This window comes from Monomorium pharaonis, chromosome 5 (assembly GCF_013373865.1).
Source record: "Monomorium pharaonis isolate MP-MQ-018 chromosome 5, ASM1337386v2, whole genome shotgun sequence".
In the NCBI taxonomy this organism is placed as follows: Eukaryota; Metazoa; Arthropoda; class Insecta; order Hymenoptera; family Formicidae; genus Monomorium; species Monomorium pharaonis.
The window spans coordinates 14490030-14504209 of NC_050471.1; the positions used below are offsets into that span (position 1 = coordinate 14490030).

Genomic DNA, 14180 nt, shown 5'->3' on the forward strand with positions numbered 1-14180 from the left:
TGCTGATCGTAGCGAGTTGCGTGATTCCAGTCTACATCAAAAATGAACGTCACATCCGTCACATATGTAAATGGCGAGGAATATATATGACGTATCGATAATATAAAGAAAAAATTTCTTGCGCTGTGAGTGCTTTGTTAAGTCGATTCGTTATTGAGAAACATAAATTAAGCGTTGTTAACGAATGAAATGTATATAAACAATCTGTATCTGTTTTTCACAGTGGTAAACTATACTTGTGCAAAAGGATGAAGAGTTGACCTATCAGGAAGAATGGAATGCCTTGTACATTTACAACGGTACGTTCCAACGATAGGCGTACATATATGCCCGCTCATTTGTTACACGATTGATGCACCTGACGTGTGAAAAATGTGATAAATCTATCGAGATATAATTATTGCTTTGATCGTACCATAATTTCTTTATTTTATTTTTTTCTTTAAAACGAGTTATTCAATCCACATATTGAAGGTTACACAGATTACGGTTAGGTTTCCTCAATGAAATCATCTTGTCTCGTATTGTCTTCACAACAGAATTTTTTTTCAATTTTTGTACAAAAACGGTTTAGACTATACGAATCATATTTATACAAGTACTGACATATAAGTTGGCTATAATCGCATTTTTATTTTATTTTGAATTCGAAAATTTACTCAAGCGGTCTTTATAAAATTTACTCAAGCTTACTTTAATTTATTTCGCTGATCTCGTATCGTCATTACAAGCTGTTGCTCATAATGACATTTGATTTACTGCACTGCTTGGACTGTGCGTGTTTTTTGCGTGCGTGCGTGTATGTGTGTGTGTGTTCTCAATGGAAGTGTTCCAAAAAAATAAAAGAGTAAACTAAACATTTGTATTATTCTATAATTATAAAGTTTTCTTATATTACTGTGTTCAATTATATTTACTTGATTAAACATAGAAGACATTTGTGCATACAATGACACTATGCTGCTTGCTCTACTTTTTTTTATAACATGAACGATTAATACAAGTTGCATAATTAAATTATGTTTTTTAACTTTCAGAGCATTGAAATAAAATCAATTCGTTCTGTGCTATTTAAAGTACAAGGTAAGTGGAAATAGCAATTTGTTTACATTTTTTAATAGAGATATAATTATTTATTGTTCATTATAGAGTAATATATATATATATATATATATATATATATATATATATATTTACATATATACACACACACGTATCTTTTTCCAACTTTGCTTTGAATCTTGGTTTTTGGGCTTTAAATTTTTTGTTATTCTAAATAGTTGATTACAAGTATTATATAGTAGCTTATAAAAAATTTTATTTTTAATGTCTATAAATTTACTAACAATTTGTAAGTAACTTGTGTAAACGTTTAAAGCACATTGAAATGTGCTTTTAACCATGTAAAAAATATTTATTATATCTAGGAAAAAATAATAAATTACACAAGCACAAAAAAGAAAAGTGATCTGTTTCTGAGACCCCACTAGTCAATTTTTAATGTATTTTGACATGTTGAACATGAATCTGGTGTGAGAATTGATCCATTACTCACCTTTTTCTTTTAATAAAAAAATGACCTAAAAACCTTAAAAATCATAATAATTTCTCTGCATGTGAAAAATGGTGGATGATGGAGCAATTCTGATACCGGATTTGTATTCAGTGGCTCAAAATACATACAGATATTATGGTTTGGTCTGTGATACAGATTCCTTCTTTTTTTTTCATGCGGCAGTGCAGCAAAACTACCAGAAAAAAATGATTTGTATCACTTGTATCAAACCATGATATTTTTATGTATTTTGAGCCACTGAACACAAATCTAGTGTCAAAATTGCCCCATCACTCACCATTTTCCACATGCAGAGCAATTATTGCAATTTTTAAGGTTTTTAGGCTACTTTTGTATTTAAAAAAAAAAGAAGAAATGGTGAGTAATGGGGCAGTTCTAATACCGGATTTGTGTTCAGCGTGTTAAAACATAAGGATATAGTGGTCTAGTCCATAGGACCATTTTTTTGTGTGGCTGTGTTACTTAAGGAGTAATGCCACTCTAACGCCAAGGAAATAGTCTTATTTTTTGACAATTTTTTATGTGAATATAGTGAATGGAATACAAAATCTATTTAAAGGTCATTATTATATATACTTTTAAGTGTATTCACGAATTTTTTAAAATTTGTTTGCTACAAAATGGCGGCGCCAGAACTCACCAAAGGACCCTTATCTTGTTTCATGGTCAAAAAGATTTCTTCTCTATGTTTAATCTGGACAAAAAACCAAAAATTTTTAAAGAGAAAAAAGGAAAATAGCCGAAATGTTTTTTTATAAAAAAGACAAATGTTACGATCAACTTACAGAAAGCATGGACAATTTAAATTATTAATGACAGAATTATTAAAGCTGGGAAACATGTTTATATTCCTTACTCTGTTTCCTAGGCTATTCCCCTTGTTTGGATCTTCCATTCGTTGTTCTTGAATTTGACCGTCTTAATGATATGACTTGTATACATCTTGACAATGTTATTTTTATTTATTTGATATTGTTTTACGTTTTAGTGTTGTCAATGTTTTTACACTATTTAATTTAACTTATTGTAACTTAATTATATTTTTTATTATTTTTCTATTGTTTTTATTATTTATTGTAGAGTTGAACTGGAACTCAACAGTTTTATTAAGAAATAAGCGATTAGTCTTACCATGTTGTAATTGTCACTTGATAAGAACCAAAAGTATGGTTGATATATTGTAGTATTCTTTGAATTGTTAGATAAACTTTCTGCCAGTTTCTCGACTTTATAAGAACTGTTACTTTATTTGGTTCATTACTGGCAACTATTAAGCATTCTTTTTACCATTCAAAAATTTTTAAGTTTTATATGAGATTCGGGAAGTACGTACGGAAATTAAAAAATACCGTTTTTTATAAGAATGGTGCATGTTTAAAAAAAATGTTTTTAGGTATAAAAATTATGTGAAAAATTGTTTATAACAAAAAAAGTTTACAACGAAAATTCGTATGTATTTATTTTGATCTGGACTGAAAAAACCAAAAATTTTTATTTAAAAATTTTCATCAAAACGTAAAGGAGAAATCTTTCCGGCCGCGAAACGATTTCTTTTAGTGAACTGTAGCGCCACCATTTTGTAACAAAAAATTTTTTTAATTCGTGAATACACTTAAAAATATATACAATAAAGGCCTTTAAACTGATTTTGTATTCCATTCACTATATTCTCACAAAAAATTATCAAAATTAGGCTATTTTTTCAGGCGCTAGAGTAGCATTACCTCTTAAAATATAAGAAATGACACCTCATTATTTTTTTTTTTGAGATGGCAGACGTTGATCCCGAGACTTTGTTAGAATGGCTTAGTATGGGGCAAGGAGACGAAAGAGACATGCAGTTAATTGCATTAGAACAATTATGCATGCTGTTGCTCATGTCTGATAACGTGGATCGTTGTTTCGAATGGTAAAAAATAACTACATATAATTTTCAAGATAAGTTATAACTATGTAAACATTACACACTCAATTTTCTTGTATTGCATTCTCAGCTGTCCTCCGCGCACATTCCTCCCAGCACTTTGCAGAATCTTTCTAGATGAATTGGTGCCAGATAGTGTGCTCGAAGTGACCGCTCGAGCTATCACGTATTACTTGGATGTCTCCGCGGAATGTACACGCAGAGTGGTTGCCATGGAAGGTGCCGTAAAGGCAATCTGTAGTCGCCTTTCTGGCGCTGGGCTCGGCTCTAGAGTCAGTCGGGACTTAGCGGAGCAATGTATAAAGGTATACATGCAATGACGACTAGGTCGTAATATATACCCCCCCCCCTCTCTCTCTCTCTCTCTCTCTCTCTCTCTCTCTCTCTCTCTCTCTCTCTCTCTCTCTCTCTCTCTCTCTCTCTCTCTCTCTCTCTCTCTCTCTCTCTCTCTCTCTCTCCCTCTCTCTCCCTCTCTCTCCCTCTCTCCCTCTCTCCCTCTCTCCCTCTCTCCCTCTCTCCCTCTCTCCCTCTCTCCCTCTCTCCCTCTCTCCCTCTCTCCCTCTCTCCCTCTCTCCCTCTCTCCCTCTCTCCCTCTCTCCCTCTCTCCCTCTCTCTCTCTCTCTCTCGTTTCTCAATTACGTACAATAAGAGAATTGCGAGAATTGATGAAATTTTATTTTACTTGTTAACTTAGGTGTTAGAACTTGTATGCGCCAGGGAAGCGGGTGCTGTGTTTGAAGCTGGTGGTCTACCTTGCGCGTTGTGTTTTATCCGAGAACACGGAGCACGCGTACATCGGGATACGTTGCACTCAGCAATGGCAGTCGTTACTCGATTATGCGGCAAAGTTGAGCCTCAAGATAAAACTTTGCCCGATTGTGTCGAGGCTCTCTCGGTTTTACTCAGACACGAGGACGCGCACGTTGCGGATGGAGCACTTCGTTGCTTCGCATCGTTGGCTGACAGATTTTCCAGAAGAGGGACAGATCCCGCGCCATTAGCATCAAATGGATTAGTTTCTGAACTTTTATATCGGTATATAATCTTTGGACTTTTGATCTTTGATATAGATCGTCTTGTTTACTAATTTCTTCTTTTTTTCTTGAGTTTTTCTTACGCAAATTTTATTTTTTAGATTATCAAATGCAGCAGGCCCTGGTACGTCTGTTACAGCAACTTGTAGCAATCCAAAAACACCTCCACCATCCAGTACCGTCAGCACGGTTCCAACTCCGGAGCCAAAATCTTGTGCCTCTGTTTCAACTATAATTAGTCTTTTATCGACACTCTGTAGAGGGTCACCGTCCATTACGCATGATCTTCTACGTTCGGAATTGCCAGATGCGATAGAAAAGGCACTAAAGGGAGACGAACGATGCGCTCTTGACTCCATGAGGTTGATCGATCTTTTACTAGTCTTATTATTTGAAGGAAGATCGGCGTTAGGCCGTAGCACTACCGGTGGTCCATCTGGTCCTTTGTTACCAAGACTGAGACGTTTGGATAGTGCTGGAGAAAAGTCTCACAGACAATTGATCGACTGCATACGCTCCAAGGATACGGACGCATTGATCGAGGCGATCGACACAGGAGGAATTGAAGTTAACTTTATGGACGATGTTGGGCAAACTTTACTCAATTGGGCCTCAGCGTTCGGTACGCAAGAAATGGTCGAATTTTTGTGCGATAGAGGTGCGGACGTTAATAAAGGTCAACGGTCATCCAGTTTACATTATGCGGCTTGTTTTGGAAGACCAGCTATCGCCAAGGTTCTACTTAGGCATGGTGCTAATCCTGATTTGAGGGACGAAGATGGTAAAACACCTCTGGATAAAGCCAGAGAGCGCGTTGACGAAGGGCACAGAGAAGTTGCAGCCATTTTACAGTCACCTGGAGAATGGATGTTACCACCGAGTCAAGAGCATAGGAAACTTGAGACGGAAATGGAAGAATTTACAGAACCTAAGGGAGATCCGGAAATGGCGCCTGTTTACCTAAAAAGATTGTTGCCGGTGTTTTGTGCAACTTTTCAGTCGACTATGTTACCAAGTGTTAGGAAAGCAAGTTTAAGTTTGATTAGAAAAATGGTGCATTACATCCAGCCAGAATTGCTTGTAGAGACATGTGGATCTGATAGAACTGGAGGATGTGGAGCTATGCTCGTTGAAGTGATTGCTAATGTTTTAGACAATGAGGTAAGCATTGCAATAATTTAATACATATGTGTATGTATTTATGTGTTAACCTTTGAATGTTTCGCGTACTTATTATTTATTACACAACAATGTTACATTGTGTTTGCATAAAAAGAAGACGAGAATTAGTAAAGGTATTATAAAATAATTATAAAAAAATGAGATAACTTAATGTTGTGATTATAGCAAAGGAATGAGTATATAAATAGTCGATAATCTGGCAATATTTTATTATAAATCACAGTCTCACAACATCTCGACTATAGGATTTGATCCTTCTTAAGTGAATTAATTGATTACAAAAATAAATTATTTGCATGATAACAACTATTCATAAGCTAATGTCAACTAATTCATAAAGGTTCTACAATATTACAAAGAAAAAAATATATAATAAAAGTAAATCCTGTTAATGAATCTATGTAAACTTACGTGTCTTATCATATATATATATACACTGAGCAACAAAATTAACGCAACAAAAATTTTTACCAAAATTTCACTTAACTTCAAATAATCGCAACTTTGCGAAAACTTATCGTATTGGAAAGTTTTTTTTTTTTTATTTTAAAGCTTAAAGTTTTTACTTTAAAGAGCATTTGTCAGATTTTGATCATCTCTTTTTCCCCTTTTCGGCATCTCTTCAAAAGTAAGAACGTGTTTTGTCTTCAAAAATTTTTATACTTTGACGCGCTCCATGTATATATATATATATACAACTGAGCAACAAAATTAACGCAACAAAAATTTTTACCAAAATTTCACTCAAATTTAAAATTTTCAATTTTCCATTGTTTTTTTGCGGAGCGCTATATATTGATCTATTCACGAGTAATAAGCGATGAAAATCAAAATGACCATTTTTTCATAAAATCTTAATAACTCCGCCAAAAAAATTGTACAGACTTCAATTTTTTTTTCAATTTATAAAGAAAAGTTCATATTTTACGACAATTTTTATAAAATTTACGAGAAAAATTCACTGCACCCCATGGAGCGCGTCAAAGTATAAAAATTTTTGAAGACAAAACACGTTATATATATATATACATATATATACACGATATATATATATATATATATATCAAAAATAAACAATGTATAAATAAGTTACAAAGCATTCTAGTCAGTAAAATAATTTAAAAAGATGCCACAGACCTAATTTAAAAAGTGTCAAGCACAGTCAAAGACAACAGAAAGACTGAATATATTTTCTATTGGGACTATAAAAATATCGAAATTAAATGTTAAGCAGCCTTGATTAGGCTGTTGTAAATAGCATTTAGATTCTCTGTATCTTGCTGTAGATTGATAACATTTTTATTTATTTATTTTTAACATTTTAGCAATCTCCCTTTTTCTTCTATTCTTTTCACAGTGTGAGATACGGGGAGACTGCCAATCGAAGTCATATTTTTCTATCATACAGTGTTTGCTGACTACAGAATGGCCACTTTCATGCTTTCTTATATAAGTTTTATGTTCTTTCATGCACGTTTCTCAATAAAGTTTAATTTGTCCAATGTAGGAAGCATGTGGCACACTTTATACACTTTATACCACATCAACTCTCTTTGAACAGTTTGTTTTATCTTTACCTTTTTTTAATAATACAGTCAAGCTTCTTTGCTGGGACAGAAAACAATGTGTTGAGTCCAAATTGATGTAACCTTTTATGTAAGGTAAGGATATGCACTTACTGGTGTCAAATCCCACATTTTCATTTGTCATATTATTTTCATCATTAATACGGTTTGTAATAAAATATTGCCAGATTTACAGTAAAATATTGCCAGTTTATCGACTATTAAAATGATTATAGATAGTAAAATTATAAAAGGAATATACATACATACATAGAAAAAGCGATATCTTATATTGCATATTTTATAAGAATAAACATTTTTTTCTGGTATTTGTAGATAGCTCTTTCTCTTCCTTTTTGTGTAAATGTAAAAGATTCCAAATAAACGACACATATTATTGCATAAAACTGCATAAAAACTACTGTGTACGTCTATCAGTAGCATAAGAAGCGTTTGTGTAATACATTTTTTTTCTTATTGAGAAATGTGTGAATTGTAAAAAATCCGATTTTAAAGACAACCGAGACCAAGATCCCTTCATGCATGCATGCATGTAGACAGAAAGTCGATTCAAGTGACCATATCAATGATTTAGTTGAGACTGTCCACAGGAATATGAAATAAAGCCGCTATTGTCATCACCTACTGTTTTTGATACGTTTGACTCGACCAAGTTATTTGGCCTTATGACTCGCAAATCTTCGAGTTTTTACAACTACACTCACTCGAAAAAAAAGCGGTACACCTAAAATTTGTCAAAAAATCACTAAACTTCCAATAACGATAACTACGCGAGTAATAAAGATAGAAAGGTTTCTAAAAAAAGAAATTAAAGCTTCAAATGTCTACTTTAAGAATTTATTTAGTAAAATTTTGCGTAATAATTTTTTTCAAAATGGCGTATGACAAAGCGAGAGCATGCGAAATTGAAAAATATTGGTCCGAGTTTGCGACGATCCATGGCGTGAGGCAAGTATCGCAACTTAATGGGATAAAAAGCATGCGATAGTACAGAGTTTTCCCTTCAAAATGCTTTTTTACTCGTCTCGATACGATGATTTTTCGCTGAGATATGCGCATTTAAAGTAAAAAACTGCCTTTTTATTTAAATGCGCATATCTCAGCGAAAAATCATCGTATCGAGACGAGTAAAAAAGCATTTTGAAGAGAAAACTCTGTACTATCGCATGCTTTTTATCCCATTAAGTTGTGATACTTGCCTCATGCCATGGATCGTCGCAAAATTGGACCAATATTTTTCAATTTTGAGTGTTTTTGCTTTGTCATACGCCATTTTGAAAAAACGTATCACACATAACTGTGATATAAAATTTTTTTAAGTGGCAATCCGAATCTTGAAAATGCTTCTTGGAAAACTTTGCTAGCTGTATTAGGTGCTGAGATATTCAATTTTGAATTTTTAACAATGCCCAATTTTAACTATTGCAAGAATAAAAATTCCGGGTTTCGCTAACAACTATGGTTAATTTTTATTTTAAAACTCGAAACCATCCTCGGATTGTAAGCGTTCGACGTACATGTGCATGTGTGTTGCGTACCTGACTTCCCACGAATTTTTACTACTCCAGACTCACATTAACACAAGCAAATCTGAGTAGTTACGCGAACGAAGCTTCCCCATTAGGGAATTTTGATATTCGATTTTACCACGTAGAAAAAGTCATTGGGCTGTATCAGTTTCAGGAATTGCGATATCTAATAAAAATAGACGACTTTATTACTCGCGTAGTTATCGTCATTGGAAGTTTAGTGATTTTTTGACAAATTTTAGGTGTACCGCTTTTTTTTCGAGTGAGTGTACATTCTTGACTTGACGTAACGTCTATTGCATATTTCCATCGCCCACTACTTGCGAAAACTAGTCATTTTTCTTGCTGTTCCACAAGTTTCAAATTTAACTTTTTCGATTAATAGCTATATCACGAGACTTGATATACATTATTTAATATTAACATAAACTATATGCACTTATTGTAGTTTATTTGAAGCGTGAATTTAACTCATTAAAATTAAACTTGCTTACTCATGTATATAGATATATTGTATCTCCACTCGATATTATACATGTATAATTCGAGTCATATTACTAGAATCACAGATATCTTATGTCGATATATGATTATTCTATTTATTTATTTGGTAAAGTATACAGCTGCATGCAGCAAAAAAGACAACTTTGTAACTATTGCAAGATTATTGATACATTAAGACGTGTCTCTCTTGAAACGACCAACTTTATTATTAGTGCAAGAAAGCAAGATGTACAAACTAATGATCAAAATTGTCAAGGGGGTGGATAGATTAAAAAGACATATTTTAGAGGTCATATTTTTTACCAACAAATCAAGACTTTGTCAAGATAAAGTAAAAATAAAGTATTAATTCTGCCATTTTGTCTTTCATCTACTGCTTGTTTGCCATTGATGGGATCTAAAAAAGTGCTTACATTTATTTCAACAAATTATAATTTCAGAAAAAATCATATTTGTAACTGTCTATGTCTATTACGTTTGCAGTTTTATAATAATTGCTAAATGTTTTAAAATAATTTGCAATCACACACACACACACACACACACACGCACGCACACACACACACACACACACACACACACACACAAAATAAATTATATAGCACATAGTGTGTTTTGCTGTCTTTGTTTTACATATTAAAAAAAGTTTTTATGTTTATTAACTTGTCGATTGTTTTGTGCTTTATATATATATTTTTTTAAATATTAAAAAACTTTTAAATTCTAATATTAACAGGAAGATGAGGACGGTCATTTAGTCGTTCTGCAAATGATACAGGATCTGATGATTAAAGGCAAAGATGAATTCTTAGAACATTTCGCACGTTTAGGAGTATTTTCAAAAGTTGCCGCTTTAGCCGGTCCACAAGAAAGTACACCCGAGCCGGAAGCGGAATCGAATCAATTGGGAGAAGAACAACGAATGGAAGATGCGAAAGAATTATTAATAGGGAGAGCGTATCACTGGAGAGATTGGTGCATATGCCGAGGACGTGATTGTCTTTACATCTGGTCCGATGCGGCAGCTTTAGAACTATCGAACGGAAGTAACGGATGGTTTAGATTTATTCTTGATGGCAAACTGGCGACTATGTATTCTAGTGGAAGTCCGGAAGGTGGAACAGACACATCGGGTGAGAATTCATAAATGCACAACGCACGCACGCTTGACTTTATATTTGCAAAAAGTCACATCATTAATTTCATACATCATTTTTCATTTTGCTGTTATTTATTCCTCTTACAAAGAGCATTTTTATCCCTTTTCATCATTAATAATAAACAAATATATTCTTTTCAATTTTGTTACTTGATTTATATTACATTTTCCATTTGTGATTAACTTTTGTGAAGGGGAACTAAAGTAAAAAATAACTGGTTTTTACTAACTGCCTACAGGAAAGGGGAGGAACACAGAGTCGCTTACCACTGAAGGTAGGTAAAAACACATATGTGTTTAACTCTCACTGCACGTTTTATCATCCCTTTTAGTACATTGTACAAAAAGGCGCAAAATTTTAGATACAAAAGTATATATTTAGCATAATCTCTCTCTTTACTTTTCTCTTGTAACATTCCATTTTCGTTACGTTTTATATACCTAATTTCATGTTGTTAAGTACATATTAGTCAGTCTAACAATGTTATTATATTCATGCTTTGCAGAAAACCGTGGTGAATTTCTTGAGAAATTGCAAAGAGCACGTAGCCAGTTAAAAGTGAATTTTGTAAGTCAGCCTGTCCTTTCTCGCCCTGGTACTACGCGCTTGGTCGTGGGAAATTGGGCGTTATCCAGTAGAAAAGAAAGTGAATTGTGTATACATAATAGTGATGGACAACAACAGGCGACAATTTTAAGGGAAGACTTGCCAGGTTTCATTTTTGAATCGAACAGAGGCACTAAGCATTCTTTTACAGCAGAAACAAGCTTGGGTAAGAAACGAGTCTCCTTATCATTGTCGATGTTAGTAGTACTATTAATGTTGGAGACTCTTACAATTATTTATTTCATAATTTACATTTTAGGTCCAGAATTTGCAGCAGGATGGACTGGGAAAAGAGGCAAGAGATTAAGATCGAAGATCGAAGCGATTAAACAGAAGGTTAAAGTGCAAGCGCAGGAGATATACGAGCGTTACTTTAAAGCGGCTCAAGCTCAACCACGCGGTGTAGTTGCTAAACTTGGTGCTATTGTTAATCAAATAGAAAAAGCATCTCAAAAGCAACAATCTGGAAATCGTGAGTGGCGCGATTTATTGCAAACTGCGTTAGAACAACTCAAAGTATTATTGAATGAAGAGGGTCGAGTATCCGCGTATGAGCTGCACTCGAGTGGTCTTGTACAAGCGTTACTCGCTTTGTTGGCTGCGCCTCTTGGATCCTCACCCCCGACCCTGAGAGCGACGAAACTTAGGATGCAAAGGATAACTGCATTCAAGAGCTGCTTCCAAACAAAAGACACAAATAAGGAGCATAATTCGGCAAAAATTTTAGTCCATAAACTGATTTCGGTGCTGGAATCGATAGAAAAATTACCTGTATATCTGTATGACACCCCTGGATCAGGTTACGGTTTACAGGTATGCCAAAGTTTACATACAAATGCACCATCACATGCGCATGCACATTGATACGAACTCTGATTGATAATTTTTTCTCGTACATACACAGTACATATTTCTTTGATGTGCAGTATATGTATTATTTTTTGCAGATCTTGACGAGGAGATTACGCTTTCGATTGGAAAAAGCTTCTAGTGAGAGCGCGTTAATAGATCGAACTGGGCGTAGCTTAAAAATGGAACCATTAAGTACTATACAACAATTGGAGAATCATTTGTTAAAAATGGTGGCAAAACAATGGCATGATCATGATAGGTCGACATTTGCTTTTGTGAAGAGATTAAAGGAAGAAAATAAAATAACGTTCAAATATCAGCATGACTTCGACGAGAATGGTTTGCTATATTGGATCGGAACAAATGCTAAAACTTGTTCAGAGTGGGTAAACCCGGGTCAATATGGCTTAGTTGTCGTGACGTCAAGCGACGGAAGAAACCTACCATACGGCCACCTGGAAGATATACTCAGCCGTGACCCATCAGCATTAAATTGTCACACTAACGATGATAAACGAGCCTGGTTCTCGATAGATCTTGGAGTTTGGATTATTCCAAGTGCTTATACTTTGAGACACGCGAGAGGATATGGTAGAAGCGCATTGAGAAATTGGATGTTTCAATCGTCAAAGGACGGTATTACCTGGATTACATTATATGCTCATGTAGATGACTGTTCTTTAAATGAACCGGGCAGTACAGCTACCTGGACGTTGGAGCCACCAAGTGAAGAGATACAAGGCTGGCGACACTTGCGTCTACAGCAGATTGGAAAAAATGCTTCTGGACAGACGCATTATCTGTCCGTGTCTGGTTTTGAGGTTTACGGAGAAGTTACTGGAGTATGCGAAGATTTAGGTCGCGCAGCCAAGGAAGCCGAAGCCGGTGTGCGGAAACAAAGAAGATTTATTAAGACACAAGTTCTTAAACATTTAGTTGCAGGAGTTCGTGTAGCTAGAGGTCTGGACTGGAAATGGCGAGATCAGGACGGTGTACCACCAGGTATCCACGAGTTTAATGAGTTTTGATCGTTATTTTATTGCCAATGAATTGTGTATTAGACATGACTGGATCATTAACTCTGGACTATTTATAGGTGAAGGTACGGTTACAGGAGAATTACATAACGGATGGATTGACGTAACCTGGGATCATGGTGGTTCCAATTCGTACAGAATGGGTGCTGAAGGAAAATACGATCTCAGATTGGTTGGTGCTGGTCTTGATGCAGACAATGCGGCAAAGTGTAAAAGTGGCGGAGGAGTTTTAACAGGCCGTAAATCAAACAGCACTCCTAGTTTACCCGATTGCACCGATACCGCTATGCACGGTTCAGTAGCCTCTACGGATCAAGCTGCGAGTGCGGACAATCTAGCGGCAAAGGTACAATTTGTTTAAAATTGATGTGCGCGCGCGTGTGTAAAAGGATTATTTTAAGCGTTGAAAAACTAATTCTTTAATTGTAACAAGCAGCAAGCTGCTGAATCCATAGCTGAGAGTGTACTATCGGTAGCTCGTGCGGAAGCAGTAGTTGCCGTAACTGGTGAGAGTGGAGCAAACTCAACTGGTGAACTTTCAGTTGTGTTACATCCCAGACCAGATACCACTGTTACTAGCGATTTGGCTACTATCGTTGAGAGCCTCACCCTCAACACAGACTGTCCGGTTAATACTACTAGCAATCGAGCATCTAGCTCGAAACCACTCTTCGCTACTGTACGAGGAAACAAGGTCAATTCTCATATTTATTTCACTATTATGGTTATTATTATTATTATTATTATTATTATTATTATTATTATTATTATTATTATTATTATTATTGCTCTTTTTGTTTGGAGACAATATCTTTTTTCTCTTGTATTTTATAAATACAGTTATAGTAGTTTGTATGTAACAAAACAATATAGGCTAGTGGAGGTTTGTTAAGTTTGGAGACCGCTGAAGTTCTCGACCGTATGAGGGAAGGCGCTGATAGATTGCGCAACAATACCAACAGTTTTTTGAGTGGTGAACTACTTGGTTTAGTTCCTGTTAGAATCAGCGTTTCTGGCGAGTCCGATGAAAATTCATTAAGGATTAAATCTGTTCCAAGACATCCTACCGGTATCACGGACGGTATGTGTATCGATAATTTATTATGCAATATACCTTTTATATATACCTTTTAATATACTATTTATTTTAGAATTGTAATACTAAATTACTTTTACATCGGACATATATT

General features: G+C 34.9%; 1 protein-coding gene across 3 annotated transcripts in view; it reads left to right on the plus strand.

The window, feature by feature from the left end:
• The window catches only part of LOC105833031 (E3 ubiquitin-protein ligase HECTD1), a 24870-nt gene continuing 10690 nt past the window's right edge, over positions 1 to 14180 (plus strand). For 2 of the 3 annotated variants that reach the window (XM_012674429.3, XM_012674431.3), the window contains exons 1-15: positions 1 to 125; positions 224 to 299; positions 1038 to 1083; positions 3346 to 3485; positions 3571 to 3805; positions 4195 to 4535; positions 4636 to 5695; positions 10072 to 10468; positions 10734 to 10769; positions 11001 to 11267; positions 11361 to 11914; positions 12049 to 12955; positions 13050 to 13336; positions 13427 to 13684; positions 13864 to 14071. In XM_012674429.3, coding sequence (XP_012529883.1) covers positions 3346 to 3485; positions 3571 to 3805; positions 4195 to 4535; positions 4636 to 5695; positions 10072 to 10468; positions 10734 to 10769; positions 11001 to 11267; positions 11361 to 11914; positions 12049 to 12955; positions 13050 to 13336; positions 13427 to 13684; positions 13864 to 14071 — 4690 coding nt within the window. In that variant the 5' untranslated portion in view covers positions 1 to 125; positions 224 to 299; positions 1038 to 1083. The remainder of the gene's footprint in view (positions 126 to 223; positions 300 to 1037; positions 1084 to 3345; positions 3486 to 3570; positions 3806 to 4194; positions 4536 to 4635; positions 5696 to 10071; positions 10469 to 10733; positions 10770 to 11000; positions 11268 to 11360; positions 11915 to 12048; positions 12956 to 13049; positions 13337 to 13426; positions 13685 to 13863; positions 14072 to 14180) is intronic. The other variant, XM_012674432.3, reaches the window with a different exon arrangement.